At 40.3% G+C, this 21,742-nt stretch overlaps 1 protein-coding gene across 1 annotated transcript in view; it reads right to left on the reverse strand.

Moving 5' to 3' along the window:
- Positions 1-21,742, reverse strand: part of eipr1 (EARP complex and GARP complex interacting protein 1) — an 83,652-nt gene that overhangs the window by 7,724 nt on the left and 54,186 nt on the right. The window contains exon 7 of the mRNA XM_049595263.1: positions 3,439-3,606. Within this exon, the coding sequence (XP_049451220.1) occupies positions 3,439-3,606 (168 nt within the window). The remainder of the gene's footprint in view (positions 1-3,438; positions 3,607-21,742) is intronic.

Here is a 21,742-nt window from a genome sequence, read left to right on the forward strand (position 1 = left end):
CATGCACGCTCGCACACACACACACACACACACACACACACACACACTTCTGCAGTACACTATGTTCAGCTCTTAGCAGTGCCTGAAGCCTCACAGAAGACAAGCTAGAGCAGGACTGGGCTGCGTTCGACCCACAGCGATTCAATCCTTACTGACAAAACGAGTAGCTGCCTATTTAATTAGTAATTAGTGTGTTACTACCTTTTATTGCACCAGCAGTGGTTAGGGCATTTCATTAGTTAGGAGATAAAGCCATTAATAAAACCAGAAACCAATCAACAGCGGAGCGACGGAGTTATCATCATGTTTATCATTATTGTTAGTGAGTTTTACTGAATGTGCCTGAACTACACTAATGCTGTGAAAAAGGCTTTTCCCTATTGCACAAATACAGTATAATTATATTAGATGCTGGAAATACAAATTCAAGTTGTAAAATTTAATGAAATGATAAATCACTTTTTCCACCTATTTTGGTCACATTTTTTTAAATGTCCCCAACTCCAGGGGACCAGTTCAGTTAGCTGTGGGGAAACAGTTGAACAGTTTAACCATTATCAGGCACTTTAAAAAAGGGGAGTGTCTCTTAACTTTCAGAAAATTTCCCCATTACATTTACAAGAAAATCCCTAAAACTTAACGCCTCCACTCCTATCATCAAATGAGACTTTTACTAACACGATTCCCACTTGGCACATCCAATTTGCAATTTCATCTCTTACCCCTCTGGTATGTAGCCATGCACACAGTTCACTTTTTTTTGCCCAGGTTTTGAAATATCCATCTCTGAGATGTCTGTCTCCAGCTCAACATAATGGAGATGAATGGAATTTTGTTTAAACTGGCAGTTATCTCCGACTATGAGTATATCAGGGGGCGGCTATGGCTCAGGAAGTAGAGTGGTCATCTACCTATCCAAAGATCAGAGGTTTGATCCCTGACCTTTGCAGTGTGATCAACTGTGTGTATCACAATCAGAATCAGAATCAGAATCAGAATCAGATGAATGTTCATCAGATATGTTTATCAAATAAACATTCACAAGGGTGTGAATGTTTATCTGATGAGCTGGTGGCACCTTGTATGACTGTAGTGTGTGCACGCATGTGTGCGAATGGATGAATAGTCCTTCTATTGTGAAGCGTTTTGAGAGGCTGTTAGGACTAGAAAAGAGATATATCAATGCAGTCCATTTTTTTCAGCAAAAAATATCATTATGACCGGCTGGTAGTTCCAGTTCTCCTGTGTCGAAATGAGGCATGGGGTTCCCATCATTTTGACCAAATTGAAAGTTGTTGAAAGGTTTGTTGCACAGCAAACAGCAAACTGCACTGTATATGCTGAGGTGAAGAGCCAAAAGTTAGATAGAGCAGTAGAGCAATAAAAATCATCAATTTTTGAGTGCATTTAAAGAGCAGTGCTCAAGAAGATATCATGCACTATGTTTAATTTGCTACAAAAACTTTATGGCAATAGTAAATATTATATTTCTAAGGTTTCCTATGACATTAAATTTATAGTTAACGTAAGACCCAAGTACATGGACCTTTAGGAGTGGCATGATAAGGGCTATAATAACCCTCAGTGCAGTTACTACAGGTTGTTTAAGACAGATTTTGTATCTGAAAACAAAATCTGCTTTTTGCTTAAAGGTATACTACGCAGATTTCCCAAAAACAAAAAAACAATTTATAGATTCAATCATCAGTTATGGCCAACTCTCAGTGTGTGACAGTATATAGATGTTGCCCTCGGCCTGGATTTTATTATTTTCTGGGTTCACCATGTTAGGCGTGGAGTCCCATGGCGCTCAGGTGAGGTTGTTGCTTTATAAAAAGGTAGCGACCAGGTGCCAGACTGTAAGCAGCGGGCATCCAAGAGACACAGCACAGAAAAAAAAACAAATGTAGTGGGGTGAAAGGCCAAACGAGAGTGAATCTGGGGTTGGCTTTTACTTTCACTTTGCTGGCGAGTGTGTTAACAAACTGGAAATCCTGCATAATATACCTTTAAGCTTTTGTATTGTCAAATCTTTAATTTAATTAAACTTTAATCAAAGTTTCAAGATTATGAATTTACTGTTTAGGATATCAAGTAAATAAGTCTTAAGAGTTTACTGCTTTAACTTTGCCCAGAGTTTGATTTGAACCACCAGGTGACCAGTGTCGCTGTCCACTTACTTTATTCTAGGGCTGTGTGGTATACCGGTTCGTACCGAAAAACAGTATTTATTTTCGTTATGATACGAATTTTTCATATACCGCAATACCGGTGTAAAGCCCAAACAACGTCCGGAACATGCACGGTGGGAAAGTGTTTCAGTGGGGACCCATTTTACTGCTGCACACCACAGGCGTGCTAGAGCCAGCTAGAGTGAGAGCACAGAGAAAAGTTTAGAGGCTAGAATGGCTGCCAGAGAGAGTCTTGAAAATGAAGCAACTGTACACGTTGCTGAAAAGAACACGATGACCCAGAAGAACTCATACCAACAAGAGCAGTGTTTCCCTTATGTGCAACTAGCAGCGGGACACCACTGCTGAAATATGACTGCCGCTGCTGATTTTATTTTTATTTTTTTCCATCTTAGCACTTTAGAAACTACCTGAGCGCGGCTTGGCCAGCATTTTCCTGACCGAAGCAGACCAGAGTCTTAGACAGTTACAACCGAGCACGGCACTAATGGACAGGAGCCTGTGTTGCATTCAGGCGTTGTCACGTAAATAACAAATTCCAGCACTTCAATAGGCCATAGCACAACAAAGCAGCATGTCAAGTGCGCTGAACCTGAGCAAAATACCGTCAAATACTGTGAAACCGATATGATTTAAAACAAAAAATGAAATGAAAATTCTGTCATACCGCCCAGCCCTACTTTATTCCTCTTTGTACATGATACTTTAGTGGATGTAACTGAAAAGTCCAACCTGTAGAGCCATTTATCCTGCCCTTTCTGGTCATCCTACCAAATCAAACAGCCACTCCCATAACAGCCAGTCCATAGCTGACTGTGTGTCACTACATCATGTCCAACATTAATGCAGCAAATGCATCACATTAATAAAAATACTATTTCATAGGACCTTTAAATCAATGTCAATTATCCTTTCTTGCATTATACCCCAAAGAAAAATACCTTCAATATACTGTATCAGCTTTTAGAAGGCCCACTGACATTGGCCTTTAAAAACTCTTACTACACCCCTAGTTTAACAACATCATACTTGGTTAATCCACGTACAAAAAATGTCTGTTTGCCACCCAAACATGGAAAGATAAGAGTAGGTTCTGATTTAGTGTAACACTCAGGGACACTTGAGCAAGACGGATGCTTGCTAACACAGGAAATTGAACTCGGATCCTCTGGTTCAAGGACAGTACCCACTCCACTGCCCACCCCTGCCTGAACCTCCCTGTACACCCCCCCACCAATCCACCCACCAGTGTGAGTGCTCCTCCAGGGTCTTGACAGGCTCCTGGACATTGCGGACGTCCCAGAACTTGACCTTGCAGTCGTCTCCACAGCTGGCCAGGTAGTACTGCCGGTTGGGGTTGAAGTCCAGGTCACGCACCAGCTGGCCATGGGCATTCTCTATACAGTAGATCTGACTGCAGAGGGAGAGAGGAGACAAGAGAGGTGATTAGAAAGAAGGGAGAAGACAGGAGGCATGGAGGGGAAGACAGATGAGAGGAGAGGTAGATAGAAAAGAATTAGTATAAAGGGATAAGAATGAGAGGAAGCAGCCTGGGAGAGAAATAATGGAGAGGTATGGAAAAAAAGGAAAAGACAGAAAGAGAGGGAGAGAGAGAAGAGGATATGACAGAACAACAAAAGGAGATATGGGAGAGAGAGAATGATTCACAGGGTCCACACACGCGAGAACGTTCCCAGGCTAAATCAAAGCCTCCTCTGTGTCTGTGTCTGTCAGTGAAGGCCAGGCTCAATAAAGAAGCCGACACCGGCGGTGGTAAATTATAAAGGCAAGCCTCATAACCGCACAGCCTTGAGTTCCTGCTAGAGTGAAGTTAACAGAATGACATGACAGAGAAAGAGAGACACTCTGTGCATTGTGTCACTTTCCATCTTTTCGGCCACCTCCACCGCCTTTCATCTCCTATACATTTTCCCCGGCTCACGTTATCTTCTCTCCTTAAATATATACTTTAAAAAACACTACTGCTTCCTCTTTTATTTGCTTCCTTCTCTGACCTTCCAACCATGGCTTTTCTCTATGTATTGTCAGAGTTTCAAGAGCCAGATTCAGCTATGGCAATCATCATTTCATCATCAACTAATTACTTTTATAACTTCTTACTTAGCAAAGTAAAGTCGAGGTTTCAGACCAAAACAGAGCTGAAAGGAGAATGAATCTGGTTATGGGACTGAACATATTTGAATTGACAGTGAATGGTATGGATACTTGTTTGCCAATGACTCCAAAAATGACACATATGACTGTTAAAGAATACCAGCGACAGGTGCATGTACTAATGGTCGCAGTTTTAATCATATGGTTAATGTTAGGAAATGAGGTTAGAAAAAAAAGTGGTTTGGGTTAAAGTAGCTGTTTAAGATATTCACAGCACATTTATGGTTCAGAGGTTGTCGGCACATGGCTCTGAACATGGTGGTGGCTGAGCTGGTGGCTAGCAGCTGAGGGCACTAACAGTGCTAACAGAGCTAATGGTGTTAACCAGGGGGAACCAGAAGTTGGCCACTATGCTTCTGCAACAACACCATCCTATAACAACAGTAATTGCCATATGAGCGCAGTGCAGAGCGGTGGTGATTAGCTAGCCAGTGGGATACACACAGAGACTCACATGCACTAATATTCCATCTCAGCTGGCTACCATAACAACGTACAGTGAAGCTCGGATTACAACGCGCACAGAGGTAATATAACTTCATTCTCTACTCAAGATGCCATTACTCCACTATATCTTTCTATAGCAAATAGCTGTTTGCTGCTATATTAACACTCTGGATATCATGCGGAACTTCTTTATATAAGTATGTTTGTTACATATCTTTTGTTCCATAGGTGATGTAAGTTAAGTATGTGACATCAGTCAAGGTTGACTTTTGGTTCACATCGGACATTACGAGTGATCTGCAGGGTGAAAGTCCTGTTGTTGTTTGACCCATCCATCCACCCTGAAGTCCTCCATACACACTCTGTCGCTCTTTATATTACATCACCTACCTTCCTCCTTTGCGCCTGTCGAAATTACTACGGCCACTAGAGGCTGGTGCGTACATAAGCATAAATATGTTATAATAAGATGCTTGCACAGATGACTCAAAAGCCTGTTTTTTGGAGAGAATGGTCTGGATATAGTTAATATACGAGTTAATCACATTCAGCAGTCTCCCCCTATGACAGGTAGGTGATTTGTGTGAATGTAGAATTTATTAATTTTCAAAACAATAAAAAAAATGGTTCTGACAAGCTAGCAATACATAACAATACATTTTTCTCCAACCTGCACAGTGAATGTAAACTAGCATTACATGCTATCTCATGGTTATTAGGGATGTTCCTGGCAACTAATATCCCTGTCGACTAAACTAAAATTTTAATTAAGACTAGTCGACTAGTCTAAAAAAGGGAGAACACTCAGAAAACAGTCAAAATTTAGCACAATTTATTGTTAAGTATTTGAAACATTGTCCCAAAAAATATTGTGTGCATCAAGAGCCCTTTGAAGCCCTTAATCACAATCTTCAACAAACATGTCAGATTTTAAATGCCGCTGAAGTATGAGAAACTTTGCACTATGCAGTATGAATGTGAACATGACGGCAACTCAGGCCGATGTTTTATCGTTTAAACGTCTAATTGTGTGCATCCCTAAAGGTTAGAAATCAACAAACTTTCAACTGACCATGATTTCTTGCACTGATCAGATGTAAAGTATATTTAATAAAAACATCATGGATGACACTTGACATTGTAAATGTGACATTTTGGCCCAGGAAACATACACAGAGAGTGCCCAGCCTACTAGACAGCAAGAGATCAGCAGTACAACACAAGCAGACTCCATTCGTATGTCCTGGGTCAGTCTGTTGTCAACTTATGACATTCTTTTCAGAATTCAAACACAAGGATGTAATGGAAATGAATGAATGAATGAAAATTTATTTCATGTAGTAGGACCTTTTGAATTTTGCCTTCTGTTTTTTTTTTTTTTTTTTTCCCAAAGCTCAAGTTTATTGTTGTTGGTTAACAGCACGAATCAGTTACTGCTTTGCAGGACATTTAAAATGAACCTAATGTTGTTGAAGTTTTCAGTGTTTTAAATTATAATCTTTTCTTTTATTAGATTTTTAAAATTAAACATATTATACAGGAGGTCCTAGACGCAGTTCAAAGTGAAATTTTTTGCATAGTACATTACAGTGTTATTCCATAGGTTTTCCAATGAGATCCAAGCACAGTAATGGCGGCTTGTTTACCTCTGCCTTCAACCTGGATTTGTCTAAACAGTATGACAAAATATCTTATCAACATAAAACAACATAACATGTCATATGAAAAAACATTTCTGCATAAGCAGCACAACACAATAATGATAGGTATTGTATTAATGTTCTGCTGCTAATATTGGTAAGCTGTCTTTGTAGCCTCCTGATACTGTTTTCTAAATAAAAGAAGAAAGCAGCAAATCAACTGTGTGTCAGAGAATAGAAACCCATTTGAATAAACTAGTAATTAATTAGATCTAGAGCTCTGCTTCCACCATAAATGTAACATAAGACTGCAGAAAAGCAGTGCTTGTTTTCTTCAACACCATTTCCTCTCCAGGCCAGCCTAGCAAAGCTCAGCTTCGCACGGTTTTTGTTCAGCAGAGTGGAAAGCCTCAGTGTTATGGCCCAGCTGGATGCCAACAGCAGCTAGCCAGCTAGCTAGTCACCCCGCTGATCACGTTAGGCAATTAACATGCTAATTAAAAATCTCATTAAAATAAAGGAGGTATAAGAGAATGACCTCAGGCAGACCGCTGGGCTTCAATTAGGTCAAGACAACTCAGGGACTGTGTGTGACTCTGTGTGTGTGTGTGTGTGTGTGTGTGCTTGTACGTGCTGTCACTGCCACTGGACCGTGCCGTTGGTGTTGGCATATGGAGCTTGACAGAGAATGTCAAAAGACAAGTAAGAGCTTCCACTGAGAATGCACATTTTTCATGAAGATTGAGCACATACATGTTCAACAGGACTTATTCTACACAAATGAGTGTACATACAGTGGTGGAAAAAAGTTTTCGGACACCCTTAAAATTTTACACAATCTCAAATATTATCATGAAATATTTGTGGAAAAATCTTTTTTGTGTTTCAAAAGGTGTGGCTGCATTAGACAGATACAAACAAATACAAATTATATTTTTTTGTTTATTGTTTACAAGAAAAACTAACAAAACTAAATTCTTGACAGTTTCAATATGTCAGTTCTCAACATTGTCGGTATTAAAGTCAACAAATAACAGAGAATGTGTTCAAAACTGAACAAAAAATAAATAAACCATCACATCATCAAATTATTATTTAGTAGTCCTGCCATTGGCACGTAGTGGAGCTCTAATCCTGGCTGGCATGTTCCCCACGAGCCTTTCACACTGTTGAGGGGTAATCTTGTCCCATTCTTCTTGAATTACTGCTTTTAATTCTTCTAAATTCTTTGGTTTATGCTTTGAAACAGACCTTTGATAATCCACCACAGATTTTCAATGGGGCTCATGTCCGGGGATTGAGCTGGCCACTCTAAGACCTGGATACTGTGCTCCTGCAGCCAAGTTCTACTGGCCTTGGATGTGTGGCAAGGGGCATTATCTTGTTGAAACATCCAGTTTGTACCTCGACGGAACAGTGCACGCGCAGAAGGGAGCATGTGGGTTTGGAGAATGGTATAATACTTGGTAGAGTTCAATGTACCATCACAGACAGTGAGATGACCAACACCAGCAGCACTCATGCATCCCCAAACCATGATACTGCCTCCACCATGCTTGACAGTAGGTACTGTACATGCTGGAGATAATGCTTCGCCTGGCCTTCTGCGTACCCTCACATTAGTAGGAGGAAAGTAAAGCTGGAAACTGGACTCATCTGACCACAAAATCTTCTTCCAGTTCCTGGCTGTCCAGTTCTTGTGTGCCTGGGCCCAACGACGCGGGTGGAACACTGGACACCAGTTTGGTTTGACCACTGCTGCTGAAGCTCCTGTGATGTCATTCGGCGGTTTTGCCTGCACATGCGGATCAGGATGTGGTCATTTCTTGCTGAAGAAACCCTTGGACGCCCAGATCTTGGTTTGTCTTCCAAGCTGTTGGTTCGTCTGTATTTCTGCAGAGTGTATCCAACTGCTGAAGGACTGCATCTGCACTTCCTGGCTATCTGGCGGCAGCTGTACCCTTCCTGGCTGAGAATCTTTATCGTCAGGCGTGTTTCCTGCGTTAGGTTCCTTGTTTTAGCCATTTTTGTGTCTGAAGAACTTTCAAATGTGCTGGCTTTATATAGACACGAAGCTTGGCAACAAAAATTGTGTCTTTTAATAAAAAGAACGACCTTCATCACTGGTACCAAAATGACCCAATACTCAAAATTTCTTATGTATTTTTATGGAACCAATCAATTTTAAGTTTTGAATGGCTTTTTTAGGATTTACTTAGTATTTTGGCTGTGACTGTATTAAAAGAAATTGCACTTGAAGACCTAAGAGTGATTCTTAATGCAATATTTCACAAATGCATGGGGTGTCCGAAAACTTTTTTCCACCACTGTATATTGATATCTGGTTCACACACTGAACATATTTGTCCATGGTTTAACCTGGACATGGACTAACCCATATAACCATCCTGTGTTTTTACATTGTGTGTTATGTATGCACTGTTTTAGTTTTTAACACACATGAGCTATTTGCATTGTTTTAATATTGCCTGATGCTGTCGAAAATGTTATGTAATTTTATTGCCAATGTATTTTCTATTGTAATTCTTTTTTGTACCTTATTCATTATAGAATTGATACGAAAGCTGCAAACTGAATCTCATTGTACTTACACAATGACCACAAAGATATTCTTCTTCACCTACTAGCATGTAATGTATATGCACTTAGATCACGACTTGTGTTCAAAGCTGGAAACAAGCCAGCATGGTGGTGGTGTAGCTCTGACAGCTCAGGAATATTGTCATTTGATAAGTTCCGTAATTTCAATATGGCATTATTGTTTCAAAGTCACGTTTTTTTGTTGATAAATGCCTGACTGATTCCATCAAGCTATAGTTTTCAAAGCATTCAAATATGTGTGAATTTTTCGCTGAGAGGCTCAAGAACTACATCAGACAGGGTTTCCAAATGCAAGTTCATGTTAGCTACATTACGGTCAGGGTGAAATGACAATATACACTGCAAGCTGAAATAAATATATCTACAGCCAGAGTTTTAGTGTTTTTGCTATGGTAGCATTTATTAGATGGGTTTACTAAAACACAAATAAAAATGTAGGTTTTGATAGCTGGTTCTGTCTGTGGTCCAAATCCACATCTATAAACCACTAGCTAACAAAGCTTTACCAAAGCTTCTAGTTCTCCTCACTATAATTTTAAATTAACAAAATTTAAAACATTCAGGTAATTTCTAGCAAGCTCATTTTCAGATGCCACTGAGAGTCACTTCTGCCAGGTAAAATGACGAACTGCGCTGGGGCGTATCATATCAGCTGTAAATAATCGGTTTTAATGATGTAATTATTTTAAGCCGATGTCTGTGTTTAGCAAAAGATGATTTATGGGTTGTGTCATTTATGAGAACCACTCTTAAACATCCCTCTACAGTTGTGAGTTACCATGTGCTTCTGTTAGTTTAACAACACAAACATAGTGATGACTCATTTCAGCTGAAACTGCTTCTCATTTAATAGCCCAAAAATGTTACTACAGTATATCAAAATATGTATCAATATTGCAACCCAAATCTATGCAAACTGTGATAAAGGATTTCATCCATATTTCCCAACTAATATTCAGCTTTACAGTTTACATTCAGTTGCCTTCTACGTACTAAAAGAGCTGTATGCGACACTTAGAGGATATCTGTAATTCAGAGTCTGGGATTGCCTGCACACAGCTCTCAACAGCTGCTAGCAGCTAACAATGCTAACAGATTTAGGACTTTTTAAGACTTTTTTGATGCCACTTGGAATTAAATTTAAGTCCAATTTTACAATAACCAAAAGTGAAGATGAAAATTGAACCAACATCAATTATTTTAAGTTAAGAATAATTTTGCCCAAATGTTTATTTTAACATAAAACATGACTTGGGGAATTGAAGTTTGGAAAACTTTTTGCATAAAATAAATCAACACCTGTATGTGTTAACTTGTATCGTTTCAACTAGGCAGCAATATCTTGGTTAAATAGCCATTTTTTAAAATTAAATTTGCACTTCCCCATGTTTTTGGTTCCACTATCCTGATATGTCTGAAATTAATTCAAGAGGCTTTTGGTAAATTATTTACCAATTACTTTGAGATTTTACAATGCAATATCAGAGAAAAAGATTAATAAATTCCCATCTCTTGGCATTTTAAAGACTTGTGTGTGAATGAAGTGTGAATTCATTCTCTGCTCAGGACAACATTAATTCACTTTATCTATCTTTACATAGCAAATTGTGGTGTATATATATATATATGCTATATTTATGGTCCTAATGTTGTATAGCTATAGCTCCTTTAACAGATTTATGAAATATGTATTCATTCTTTACATTTATGGAACTTGGTTTTAAGGAACGTAGGTCAAATTGTGACTTTTGGTGAACTTCAGTTTCACTCAAAATAGCAATTTCATGTGTAATCTTGAGCACATGATTTATTTACAGTGCTCCCTCCCTCTCCTGTGTGTGACTCTGAGGTAAAAGGCGTGACCCCGGGCTGTAGGGTGGCTGGTGTTCAACCCGGCCCGCCGTGGAATGGGACGCGCCCGCCGCGTGAAAAGGAAATGGAGCAGGAAATTGGGTTAGTTTCGCTCTCTCCCTCTCTGGTGTCTCTGAGCAATCCCCTCCACACACACACACACACACACACGGACACACATACTCACGCATACACTCCCTCGGCCCAGGCTAATAGTGGAGAGACCTGGGACTTTTTGTATGTGCGCGAGTGTGTGTTTGTGTTTGTAAGAGTGCGGAGGATTAGAGTTGTGGCCGGCCTAAGCCACCAAACACACTCAATCTCAAGTCATCCAGGCAGCTAGGCTGAGAGTGTGTGAGTGTGTGTGATGGGGGGTTGATGAGGGGACAGGGGACCTATTACACACACTGTTAGGCGCACACAGATAAAAACATAAAACTGGGAAAACACACTGCCTAAAATACTGTTATGTGTGTAAATACAGAGGAAGATATAGGTGTGTAAGAGGGAAGCTACAAAGGTAGACAGACAAGCACACATTTGGCCATCACACACACACACACACACACACACACACACACACACACACACACACACACACAGAAAATCATTCACACACACCCTCCTGGCTTAGTCTGGGTGATAAATCTCTCTGCTGAGGGGATCGACTGGAACACAGACGCTCACAGTCTCACACACACACACACACACACACACACACACACACACCTCTGTTTCTATGACAACTGCTGTGGGGCGGGAGGGGGAGAAAAGAAAAATCGAAAGAGGAGAGCAATCATTTCATCGCTGATCAAAATTAAAGCCTGGCTTTGAGATGGAGCTGGCAAAGAAAGAAAGATGGGAGAAAGAGAGGCAGGTAGAGGGAGGGAGAGGAGGAGACAGGGGGGAAGAGAGGGGGAGAGTCTGCCCATGCATAAAAGTAAGGGATCATTACATCAAGCAGCCTAAATGATAGGGAGGATCTTGATGGTTAGCATGAAGTGCATACAAAAGTCGACAAGAGAAAAACTAATTTCTCAAATGACTAAGTGCAAATGTCCAAAAAATAATTTTACACCTCCTACACTCTATTCAGCTGTAATTAAAGATATCTAAATTCAGTGCTTGTCAATAATACTGCATAAAATATCATATCTCAATGCTGTACATCATCATCTAATAATTATTTTGAATTGACCATTCGCTAAACCAAGCAGCTATTGTCCAATCATAGCTTAGCAACTGAAACTATGCACGGCAGGTCTGACAGACATGATGTTTCTCCATACATTACAGTGGTGTGTATGGGGCTATTAATGTAAGAGTTTTAAGAGTGGTCTTTTTTTTTGCCTTTCCAAGACCTTAAAGAGAGCAAAAGTATAAATAACGGATTAAACAGAAAGTTTATCTGCTCAAGTTTGAGCTGTAGAAAACTTCAGAGGCCAAGAATTAATTTACTGCATTAGCTTATGGGGTTACAATTTTAAAAAAGCCCCATTCACAACTAGCACATCCACTGTATAGGAGTCAGTCTTGAATGCTACTATCAGAGCTTAAGCTAACGTTAGTGAGTCTGTCCTGCTCTTCACTGGATTTGTCAGACTGTCCTTCTCCAAAATAAGACCAGATAGAGCCATGGATGTATAAAGAGACCTGGACTCAGCATTGGCGGCAGGGCCCGAATCATTCATGAGAGATGCTCAGTGGTGTATGAAGCCAAAATGGTTCAACTTCCAAATATAAAATTACCCATATGATCGGGCACTGCTTGCACTGTGCAGCTCATAGAGCAGGGGTGCACCAAAGACTTCCACCAGCCAGCTCCTTCCAGTGTGGTGCTTCGTTAACTTGAATGGGAATAAAATAATTAAATCCTGTGTCTCTTCTAGACTTTCCAAATGTTATCGGACCAAATAGATTATACCCTGAATATGTATCCACTGATTTACAGAGGTCTCTTTCACTACGTCAGTCAATGGGAAATGGTCTTTTTGGGCTGCAAGGCATAACATGACGAACCAGGAAGTTGTATATCCACTGTTTGGCCACTACGAAAATTGGCTTCAAAGTCTGGCATAATTCCTGGGTGCCTGGACAGAGTCTTTTTACAAGCAAAAATTATGACCCATATTTGTTTTTTGTTCAATGGCAACTTCTAGTGGCCATGATAATTATTACAGGAGCAAAGAAGGAAGTCAGGCGATGTAGTACAAAGAGTGAGAAAGTCTGCTTAGAGTGGGAGAGAGAGGAGGTGGATCGGTCGTGCCCTATGTAAAACCAAAAGTCAATCTAGAGTTATTTTAACAACTAAACTTAGCATGGTGACATATCTCAGGAGTGTCTTCACGTTCATTTATTTTTTTGGGCTTGGTTATAATCTATAGGACAGTATTAAGTGTTGGGGGGCGGGGGTGTGTGTAACATGCAGCAAGGGGCCGCAGGCTTGAGTCCATCCCACGGCCACTCTGGCAATGAAATCAACCCACTGAGCTGTCTGAAAACAAATATGGGTCATAATTTTTGCTTGTAAAAAGACTCTATCCAGGTATTCATTTTAAGCCAAACCATGATTCTCTTTCTAAACCTAATCAAAGAGTTTTCTTACCTAAACCTAAGTTTTTGTGTAACTTCGCTCATTATATCAAGTTACCCACGTGTTTAAAACTGTGACCATTACCAGTCATACAAGCTAATCTATAGTCCACTGGTAGGAGAGCTAGTTTAGTAAACACTCCAATGGGTCCTGCTCAGAGCTATGAACATACAACTTATGTGGTCATATGGGTTGGAAGACTTTATGGAATTTCAAGAAATTTATATTCTAGCAACCCTAGCTAACTTTACATGTTAGTATTCATCCTAAAAGCCTTTTTTTATTGTAAGGTTAATTTGTTTTAGCCTTAGTGTTTTAGCACAATATTATGTATAGCAGACTGATGAAATAAGAAGTCTGCTTTTGTGCCCACTATTTCTAAAATTACTAAGAATCTTGAGTGGTAAATCTGCTACAGTTGTTGTTGTAAACTGCATGTGAGCTGTGCAAGAATGGAAAGCTTGACAGACATAGAAACTGTAGCTAAGAGAGGTTGTTGGCTGATAATACAAATCTAAAAGGTATTTTTATTCTTAAATTTCAAGGTTTGCATAAGGTCATGAATACACCATTATGAGAGTTACAGTATGATGTCTGGTTCATGTCTACTGAGGAGGGGAGGACTTGGAGCGCATGAAAAGGTTACAGATGATCGATTTGACAGTAGCTGGGTTCAAGAGGTCACCCTCAAATCGACGGCGGCATATGGAATACCACTATTTCAAATACAGCTGACGTCGTTTTGCATAATGGCATGTATTAGAGTCTGATATATGATACTCCTAATAGGCAACACTTTTTTGCATAATGGTGCTATATTTGAATATGTGAATAAAATATGATGGAAAAGTCTTTTGAATAATGGTTTACCTTGGGTACCCTATCATTATGGCACGCCGAAGCACTGCCAAATCTGTTGAACAGGTGGAATGAAAAAGCTGATTTTGGTCGGGAGGCGTGCAGTGTGAACCACACTGTCTGGATGACGAGTTTTGATGCTGTCTGGTACTTGTCTTTGTACCAACAGACAGCTGGCTTTTAACCTGCACTGTGAAGGAGCAAATAGCACCACTATCAATCATTTCACCTCCTTTAACGCTCTCTCTCTCTCTCTCTTTCCATATCTGCTCATTGTGCTCCAGCTCTCCTTTTCTTGCTCACTCTCTGTCAGCCTCTCTCTTGCTCACACTCACACATGCACACATACACACCACAGGGGAGGTGTAGAGAGTCCATGCTTCACTGCAGCACTGCACTGCTTTTCAGTATGCACCCTGCAGTGCATGGTATGGCCGCAAGCCTGACAGCTATTACACAGCTCTGTGTGTGTGTGTGTGTGTGTTTGTGTGTGTTGCCCCTTACTGTGGACTGTCGATCCAAGAGGGAATTTAGGGGAGATGCAGTGGAAGAACATCTCCAGTGACAGGCGCTCTCTCTCTCTCTGTCTCTCTCTCTCACTCACACACACTCTCTCTCACACACACACACACACACACACACACACACACACACACACACACACACACACACACACAGAGCTTTATGCCCAGTGGCTAGTACTACATGCCTGTTAGCTAGCCTAATATTATTCAAAGGCTCAAAGCACCCCAGCGTGCCAGGAATGACACACAGTTGGTTCCACACACACTAACCCAATACTGTTTTTCATAATTTCCTACAAAGACATTTTGAAGTTACTGACAGGATTGTTACTATAGTACACATATACATTATGCTGATGTATCCATGCTTGCATGTACAGTCTAAACTATGATTGACATTTTGTGTCTTCCAGGCTATGATCGTTGTATTGGACCGGCATGGTTCTTCAGCAATTACTGATTTCAAGCCCTTTCTTGTAATTAGCCAAAAAACACTGCTGATGGCAATTTTTAAAGTCAACTTGATGCACTGTTATAGAGCTGTTGATTAAAACGTCATTTTCTGCCACCAGGGGTTTCCCAGTCAAAACAAAAGCAAAAGATGGAGCAATGCCGTCATTGCAGTCAGTTTCTCAAGGTTAGGATTCCTCAGCTGCGGGGGTTCTCACCTGTACCAAGCCCTGGCAGCACATCACCCCCACCCTCATCCAACCTCACTGGCTTCCAGTCAAATCCCGCATCCAGTACAAACTCCTTTTCCCACTTACAAATCCTGCCACAGTTTTGCCCCCCAGTATCTGTGTGATCTCCCTCACTCCTATGCCTTGTGCCGGAATCTACGGTCGTCGGACAAGGGTCTGCTCTCCACCGCCCACATCAGCCTGCGAACTTTTGATGACAGAGCCTTCAGTTTGGCAGTCCCCATCCTCTGGAACTCTCTCCCAGCAGAGATCTGCATAGTCCCATCTCTGGACATTTACAAAAAACTGCTGAAAACCCACTTGCTCACCAAGTCTTATGGCCTCCTGCTTACTCATCTCCAACAATCAATGCTTATTATTTTATTTCCATTCTTGTTCTATTTCTTCTCTGACTCTTGAAAGTGGCATTGGGTACACTGAAAGGTGCTATTTAAATCCAAATTATTATTATTATTATTATTATTATTGTTATTTTTTTATTCAGTGTTCATTGTTCAGGAGGTTTTCACTGGGAGCAAAATTCTCCACAGAGGTCTCTTCTTCTCCAAAACAAATTAACCAGGTGACTGAAGCCAGTAAAAAACCTGAATAAATCAGTTTCACGTTACAAATCAGTCTTTCTTTGACGTTGTCTGTTGTCTTGTCATGGTGGGGCTGTTGGCCCAGCTCCTGCTAACATGTGCTCACCATCTTTCTCTCCAATTTAAAATCCAGACGTTAAGGTTTTTAACAGAAGCCAAATTATCTGCAGAGGTCTCCTCCTCTCGAAAACAAAATGGATGTGGTGATTTTAACAGGTATCTGTTAAATCTTTCATCCGGTTAAAACACGTAGTTAAAACAGACCAAGATCTAAAATGTGTATAGTAAAAATGTGGCTTAAAACTAGATAAAACTCTAAATAATGACAGATTCTGGCAGACACACAACTCTGATGCTTGCACAATGCATAACGCCACTGACAGGCAACAGGGACCAAATGACATGGATCATGACCATGATTATAATTACATATTTCTCTGGGTTTGAACATTGTTGGAAACCTTAGGGATTATGGAACATTGGTCTAGTAGCTTTCAGACATTCTAATGCAGGAAAGTTATATATATTGTACCACAAAATATCCATTTGTGATGGTGTTGTGCTGGACTGGAATAATTTGAGAGGTGTTTCTAATACTCTGCCCTCCTCATGTATAATATCATGCAGTCCAGTACAATACCGCCTTTAACCACAGTATGAGCTCAGTAATAAACATATAATTGTATGTATGAATGTATGAAATCAAGTAAGTGTGTTTTATTGCACAGTAAATCATCTTTTTATTTGTATTGTGTCTTAATGCATTTGATTATATTACAAACCTCAATCATTTCTCTCAATTGGAAACTCTGAGGTTTCATCACTTTAATGTCATCAGTCTGTTGTGTATTTAATCAGTGCTGTGTAATACTTTCATATTTGTTACAGCCAACACATGCCTTATAGAATTGTCAACTTTTTACAGGTGTTTTTCATCAAGGAAACTCTTCAAAATGCTGCCACGCACCCTCTGACGACCTATGGCGTAAGTGAAATATGACCTTTAAAACATGCATTAATGAAAAAGACCTTGCCCTACAATCACAACAGCAGCCCTGTACAACAGGGATTAGCTTCTGAATAATGTAAAAGCAAAGGTACAATGAAAAAGACAGGCTGAGAAAAAGTGAAAATGTGTCAGGATTTTCCATTAAACGCTGCTTTCTGTCCCCAATATCGGAGCAGAGTATTCCATAATTTACATAATGCTGCATTTTACATCAGTACAAACTAGAACAGGATCCATATATGTTTTATAATCAGTGTTATCTTTGTATTTTTTTTTAAACACTGTGTGTCTGAGAGACAGGGTGCTGTAGATACCGCGCTCTTCTCCAGGGTGTTAGATGACTAACTAGAGGCGGCTGCTAAGGCTGGGCTGTTCTCCCTGTCCTTATTTCAGAATAGGGCAGCAGTGATTGGGTTGGCAGAGTGGGTGACGAGCATGGATGTATTATTAGAACTGGATACCAGATCCAAAGATGGTGTCTGTTCGGTCCAATGAGAATTACTTGCATGGTACACACACCAAAAAATGTTTAGCTTCCACTGAATAATACCATGAGGAAAAGTGTTAGGGGGTAGGTACAAAAAGTTGCCCACAGTGTCATATTCGTGAATCCAGTGATTACTTGTCTAATATAGTGGAACAACAAAAACAACAGTTATAGGATCAAGAACAAAGGCTAACAAGCCACCATTATGTGATGCCTTTGTGTCATTTATAGTTCTCCCTTTCATTTTTGTACATGTGTACAGCCTTTGCTTTGACATGGCAAGCATCCTTGTTCCTGAAACACATCATGAACGCGCACAGCGCCATACTCATATAGACAGCGGTGATCAGAGGTTGCGTTAATCGAACATCTTCTGTTTTAAGTATGATGGAAAATCTAAAAGCCATTTGTCATTTTGTGAGATTAGAACACTGAGGGTGATCTACTGCAACTCAATTCACACTCCTGTCCAGTTGGTGCCATGCGCATACTAATTAGCTATTGTCTTGTCTTGTCTTGTCTTTGATCTCAATCGCATGACCACATGGTAAGCCATATTGCTATACGCCATTGGAAAATGTCATGCCAGCTGAGTGTTTATATTGACATGTGTCGATGGAACGATGTAAACTCACGCACTAAGTAACACGCAAGAAAACATTCCACCGTAAAAGTTGCCGGTAGCTGCCAGTGGTGGTCTTTGAGCAGCACAGTCACTTAAATAATTTTTTCTTGGGCTGAGGCTGCTAACTGTTAACTAGTTAAGATGAAAAGGCAGCAAAATATCCTTTCATTTTATCGTAATAGCTAATGTACGTAAACTAACCACTGTAGGAACTAGGGTTGGGTCGGTTCTCGGTAATACCAATTCGGTTCGGTACTCCGTCTTGGACCGGGTTTTTTTTTTTTTTTGAGACCGACCGGACTGTGGAACGTACGCACCCGGACAAAAAGTGGATGTCCGCAAGCCCTGTCTGTGCAAAGCTCAGATTTTATGACCGCGCAGACTCCGTTCCACACACCAGTGTCACACAAAAGACTGCTCGGCATGTACTTTTCACATCGCGGGGATTTTTCACACATTTTTACAGGAAACTACAACGCGTAAGTGAGCTCGACTGTGGAAGCCCGAATGACTGCGGACATTCCTCCCAGAGTCCGCTCCGCTTATAGTACGCCCGAGTCTGTGAGCACCTGTCTGCCTCTTCGCCAAGCGCACAGCGAGCAGGAGAGAGAAGGGTGGGGGTGGGGCGGGGACTGAGCTAGGGGGTGCGAGTGTGCATGCGCTGAGGCCTCTACTGTAGCCTGGAGTTTGTTTAACAGTGATGGAGAGTCGATAATGGCGGACAATTTAGTCTTGAAGAAATCAAAGAATGCGCCAACATGGCAACACTTTGGCTTTGAGCCAGACGAAGGAGGCAACCCTTGTTTGCACTGATTGAGTAAACTGCAGTAAACCTGCAAATTTATTTGTAAGGAATAAAAGAAACAACGTTTTACTGTCACGCTGTTGTCCTATGGTCGTTTTTATTTTAAATGAGTCAATTGCACCCCCAGGTGGCGAAAATCCAGTAAGCACCATAGCTGCACTCTTGTGCTGAAACAAATAGCACTACACCCTATAAATGTATTATCTATAAGCTTGTTCTGTATATTAATTGTTTAAAAAATAAAAAATAAATGAATGAAAATCAATTGCTTTTAAATATGTCTTTTTATTATTGAAAAATTAATATAAAATGACAGGTAATAATAGAGGATTCAATTTTTTTCAACGGATTGTAAAGAATCCGTCTTAATGGATCAAAATGATGTCAACAAAAAAAGCTAATGCAACCGCTGGTGGTGACATCATTCAGAAAAAAAGAGACTTTTCCGGGCATAATAAAAGTTTTACAAAGATGAAACCCAGATGGTTTAAAAATATACAATACAAAGAGTGATAATTGACCACTATCTATCTATCTATCTATCTATCTATCTATCTATCTATCTATCTATCTATCTATCTATCTATCTATGTTTAAAACCAGAGGTGTCCTGGTAACAGTTTTACAGATGTGTCTTATACAATGGTGGTTACTGGGAAAATGCTTTTGGGCCGTGGGAGATTTTTTTGTTGGAATCCTAAGAGTGGCCACTGGGGCAGATTGAAAACAAGGCTGAGTGGCTGCGCTGTATCCAGTTCTAATAATACATCCATAGTGATGAGCCCTGGGAATGTGGGGTGGAAGAAGAGAGACAAGAGTGTGCATTTGTGTGTGTGTGTCTGTGTGTGTGTGGGTGTGGGTGTGAGGGGACACCTCAGAGGTCGTCTGAGGAGGCAGTGGAGCGTGCTGAGAGGCTGCCATCACACAGCTGCCACACCAACTGGACACACACACACACACACACACATTCACTCACACACCCACACACACACACACACACACACACACACACACACACACACACACCACATTTATGTAGAGGCATGAGCACACAACACTGCACGCACAGAAAAGCAGAAAGGTACACATAGCAAAGAGCAAACACAGGCGAGCACACAGTCGCTTGTCACATGCAAGTCACTTACTCAAACAGACACACACACACACACACACACACACACACACACACAAAAACGTGACTCAATGCTCATTCACACTTGCAAGCTTTCCACTCGCAACCACTTCACACTTGTGCATGGATGTACACCCATGAACACACACACACACCATGCCCTGCTGACTGTCTGTCTAAGGCCCCGTCTACACTGATAGTTATTTTTACAAAACAAATATTTTCCAATAATTTTGGCCTCCTGTCTGCACACAAAGTGGTTTCACGTCTCCTAAAACATGCATTTTTGGACATTTCTGAGGTGGAGTTTTTTTTTTAAAACTTTGGTTATTTTGTATGTGTTTGAATGTGTAATACAGAATGTTTGGGAAATGATGATGTCATCTCCTCAGTCTGCGCATGTCTATTGTTGCGGGTTTGTGTACGTTTTGTTATTACTGCTTGGACTTACAACTACTTTCCACTTAAACTTGGTATTGCTGCACACCTTCATGGACGAACGGAGCTGTCTGCTGCTCCCAGTGTTATCTGGCCCATCTCATCATCTGCGGTTTAAAGTCCACCAGAAATGGATCAGACCTGGTTGAACCAGCGGATGGTGGAACAATTCTGAGAAAGGGATTGTTGTCGATGAGGTGTAAAAGTAAGACTTTCACATATGCAGAGCATCACTCAAATCTTTGTGTGAGCTCCTTTGTCATATTGAAGGGAACTCAACAGTGATGAGATCATCAATAGGTGTTCTGAAAAAGGTAATAGCCTGCACACTTTGCTGGTGTTAAGGGGGGACTACGGAAGACAGCTAACACAAGCTAGTATTTACAGTCGTTTTTGTGTTTTATTGTGGACAGAGATACAGTATGTTGTAATATGAAGGTCATGGTGACAAATATCTGCTTTCAAAAATATGTGGATACGTGTAAACAGGGCCTAAATAAAACCTTGGATTGGAGAAGTCAAGAAGCGACAGGGATTCATTCAGTCAATTGCTCCAATGGATTCAGTCTTTCAGGTAAACTAACAGTTGTTTGTTCTTATCAATGACTCAATCAATAGATTGAACTATGAAATATAAAAAAATATCAAAACCTCCCATAAGGCAGGTTGACGTTAAAATTGCTTGCTTTGTCTGACCAGCAATTCGAAACCCAAACAGGTTCAGTTTATTTTCACAGAAAACAAAGAAAAGCATCCAGCCTCCAAAAAGCAAAACAAAATCATCAAAATTGAGGCAGATTATTTTTCTATCAACTAATAGATTATTTGACTCACTGTTTTAGCTTTATATATTTTACTTGTGTATATCTTTCTTATGTATTTGACATTCACCTGTGTTTCAATATTTTTGTCTTTTTTTGCTTTTTATATCTGTACAGCACCTTGTACAATTATGTTCAAAAATGGTAAATTAATAATGATGGTACTGGTATCTATTCATTTTTTACTGTAAATAAAAAGAGAAAAATACAGCTAACAACCACTTACATGCAGAGATATCAG

Source organism: Epinephelus fuscoguttatus, linkage group LG14 (assembly GCF_011397635.1).
Source record: "Epinephelus fuscoguttatus linkage group LG14, E.fuscoguttatus.final_Chr_v1".
NCBI lineage: Eukaryota > Metazoa > Chordata > Actinopteri > Perciformes > Serranidae > Epinephelus > Epinephelus fuscoguttatus.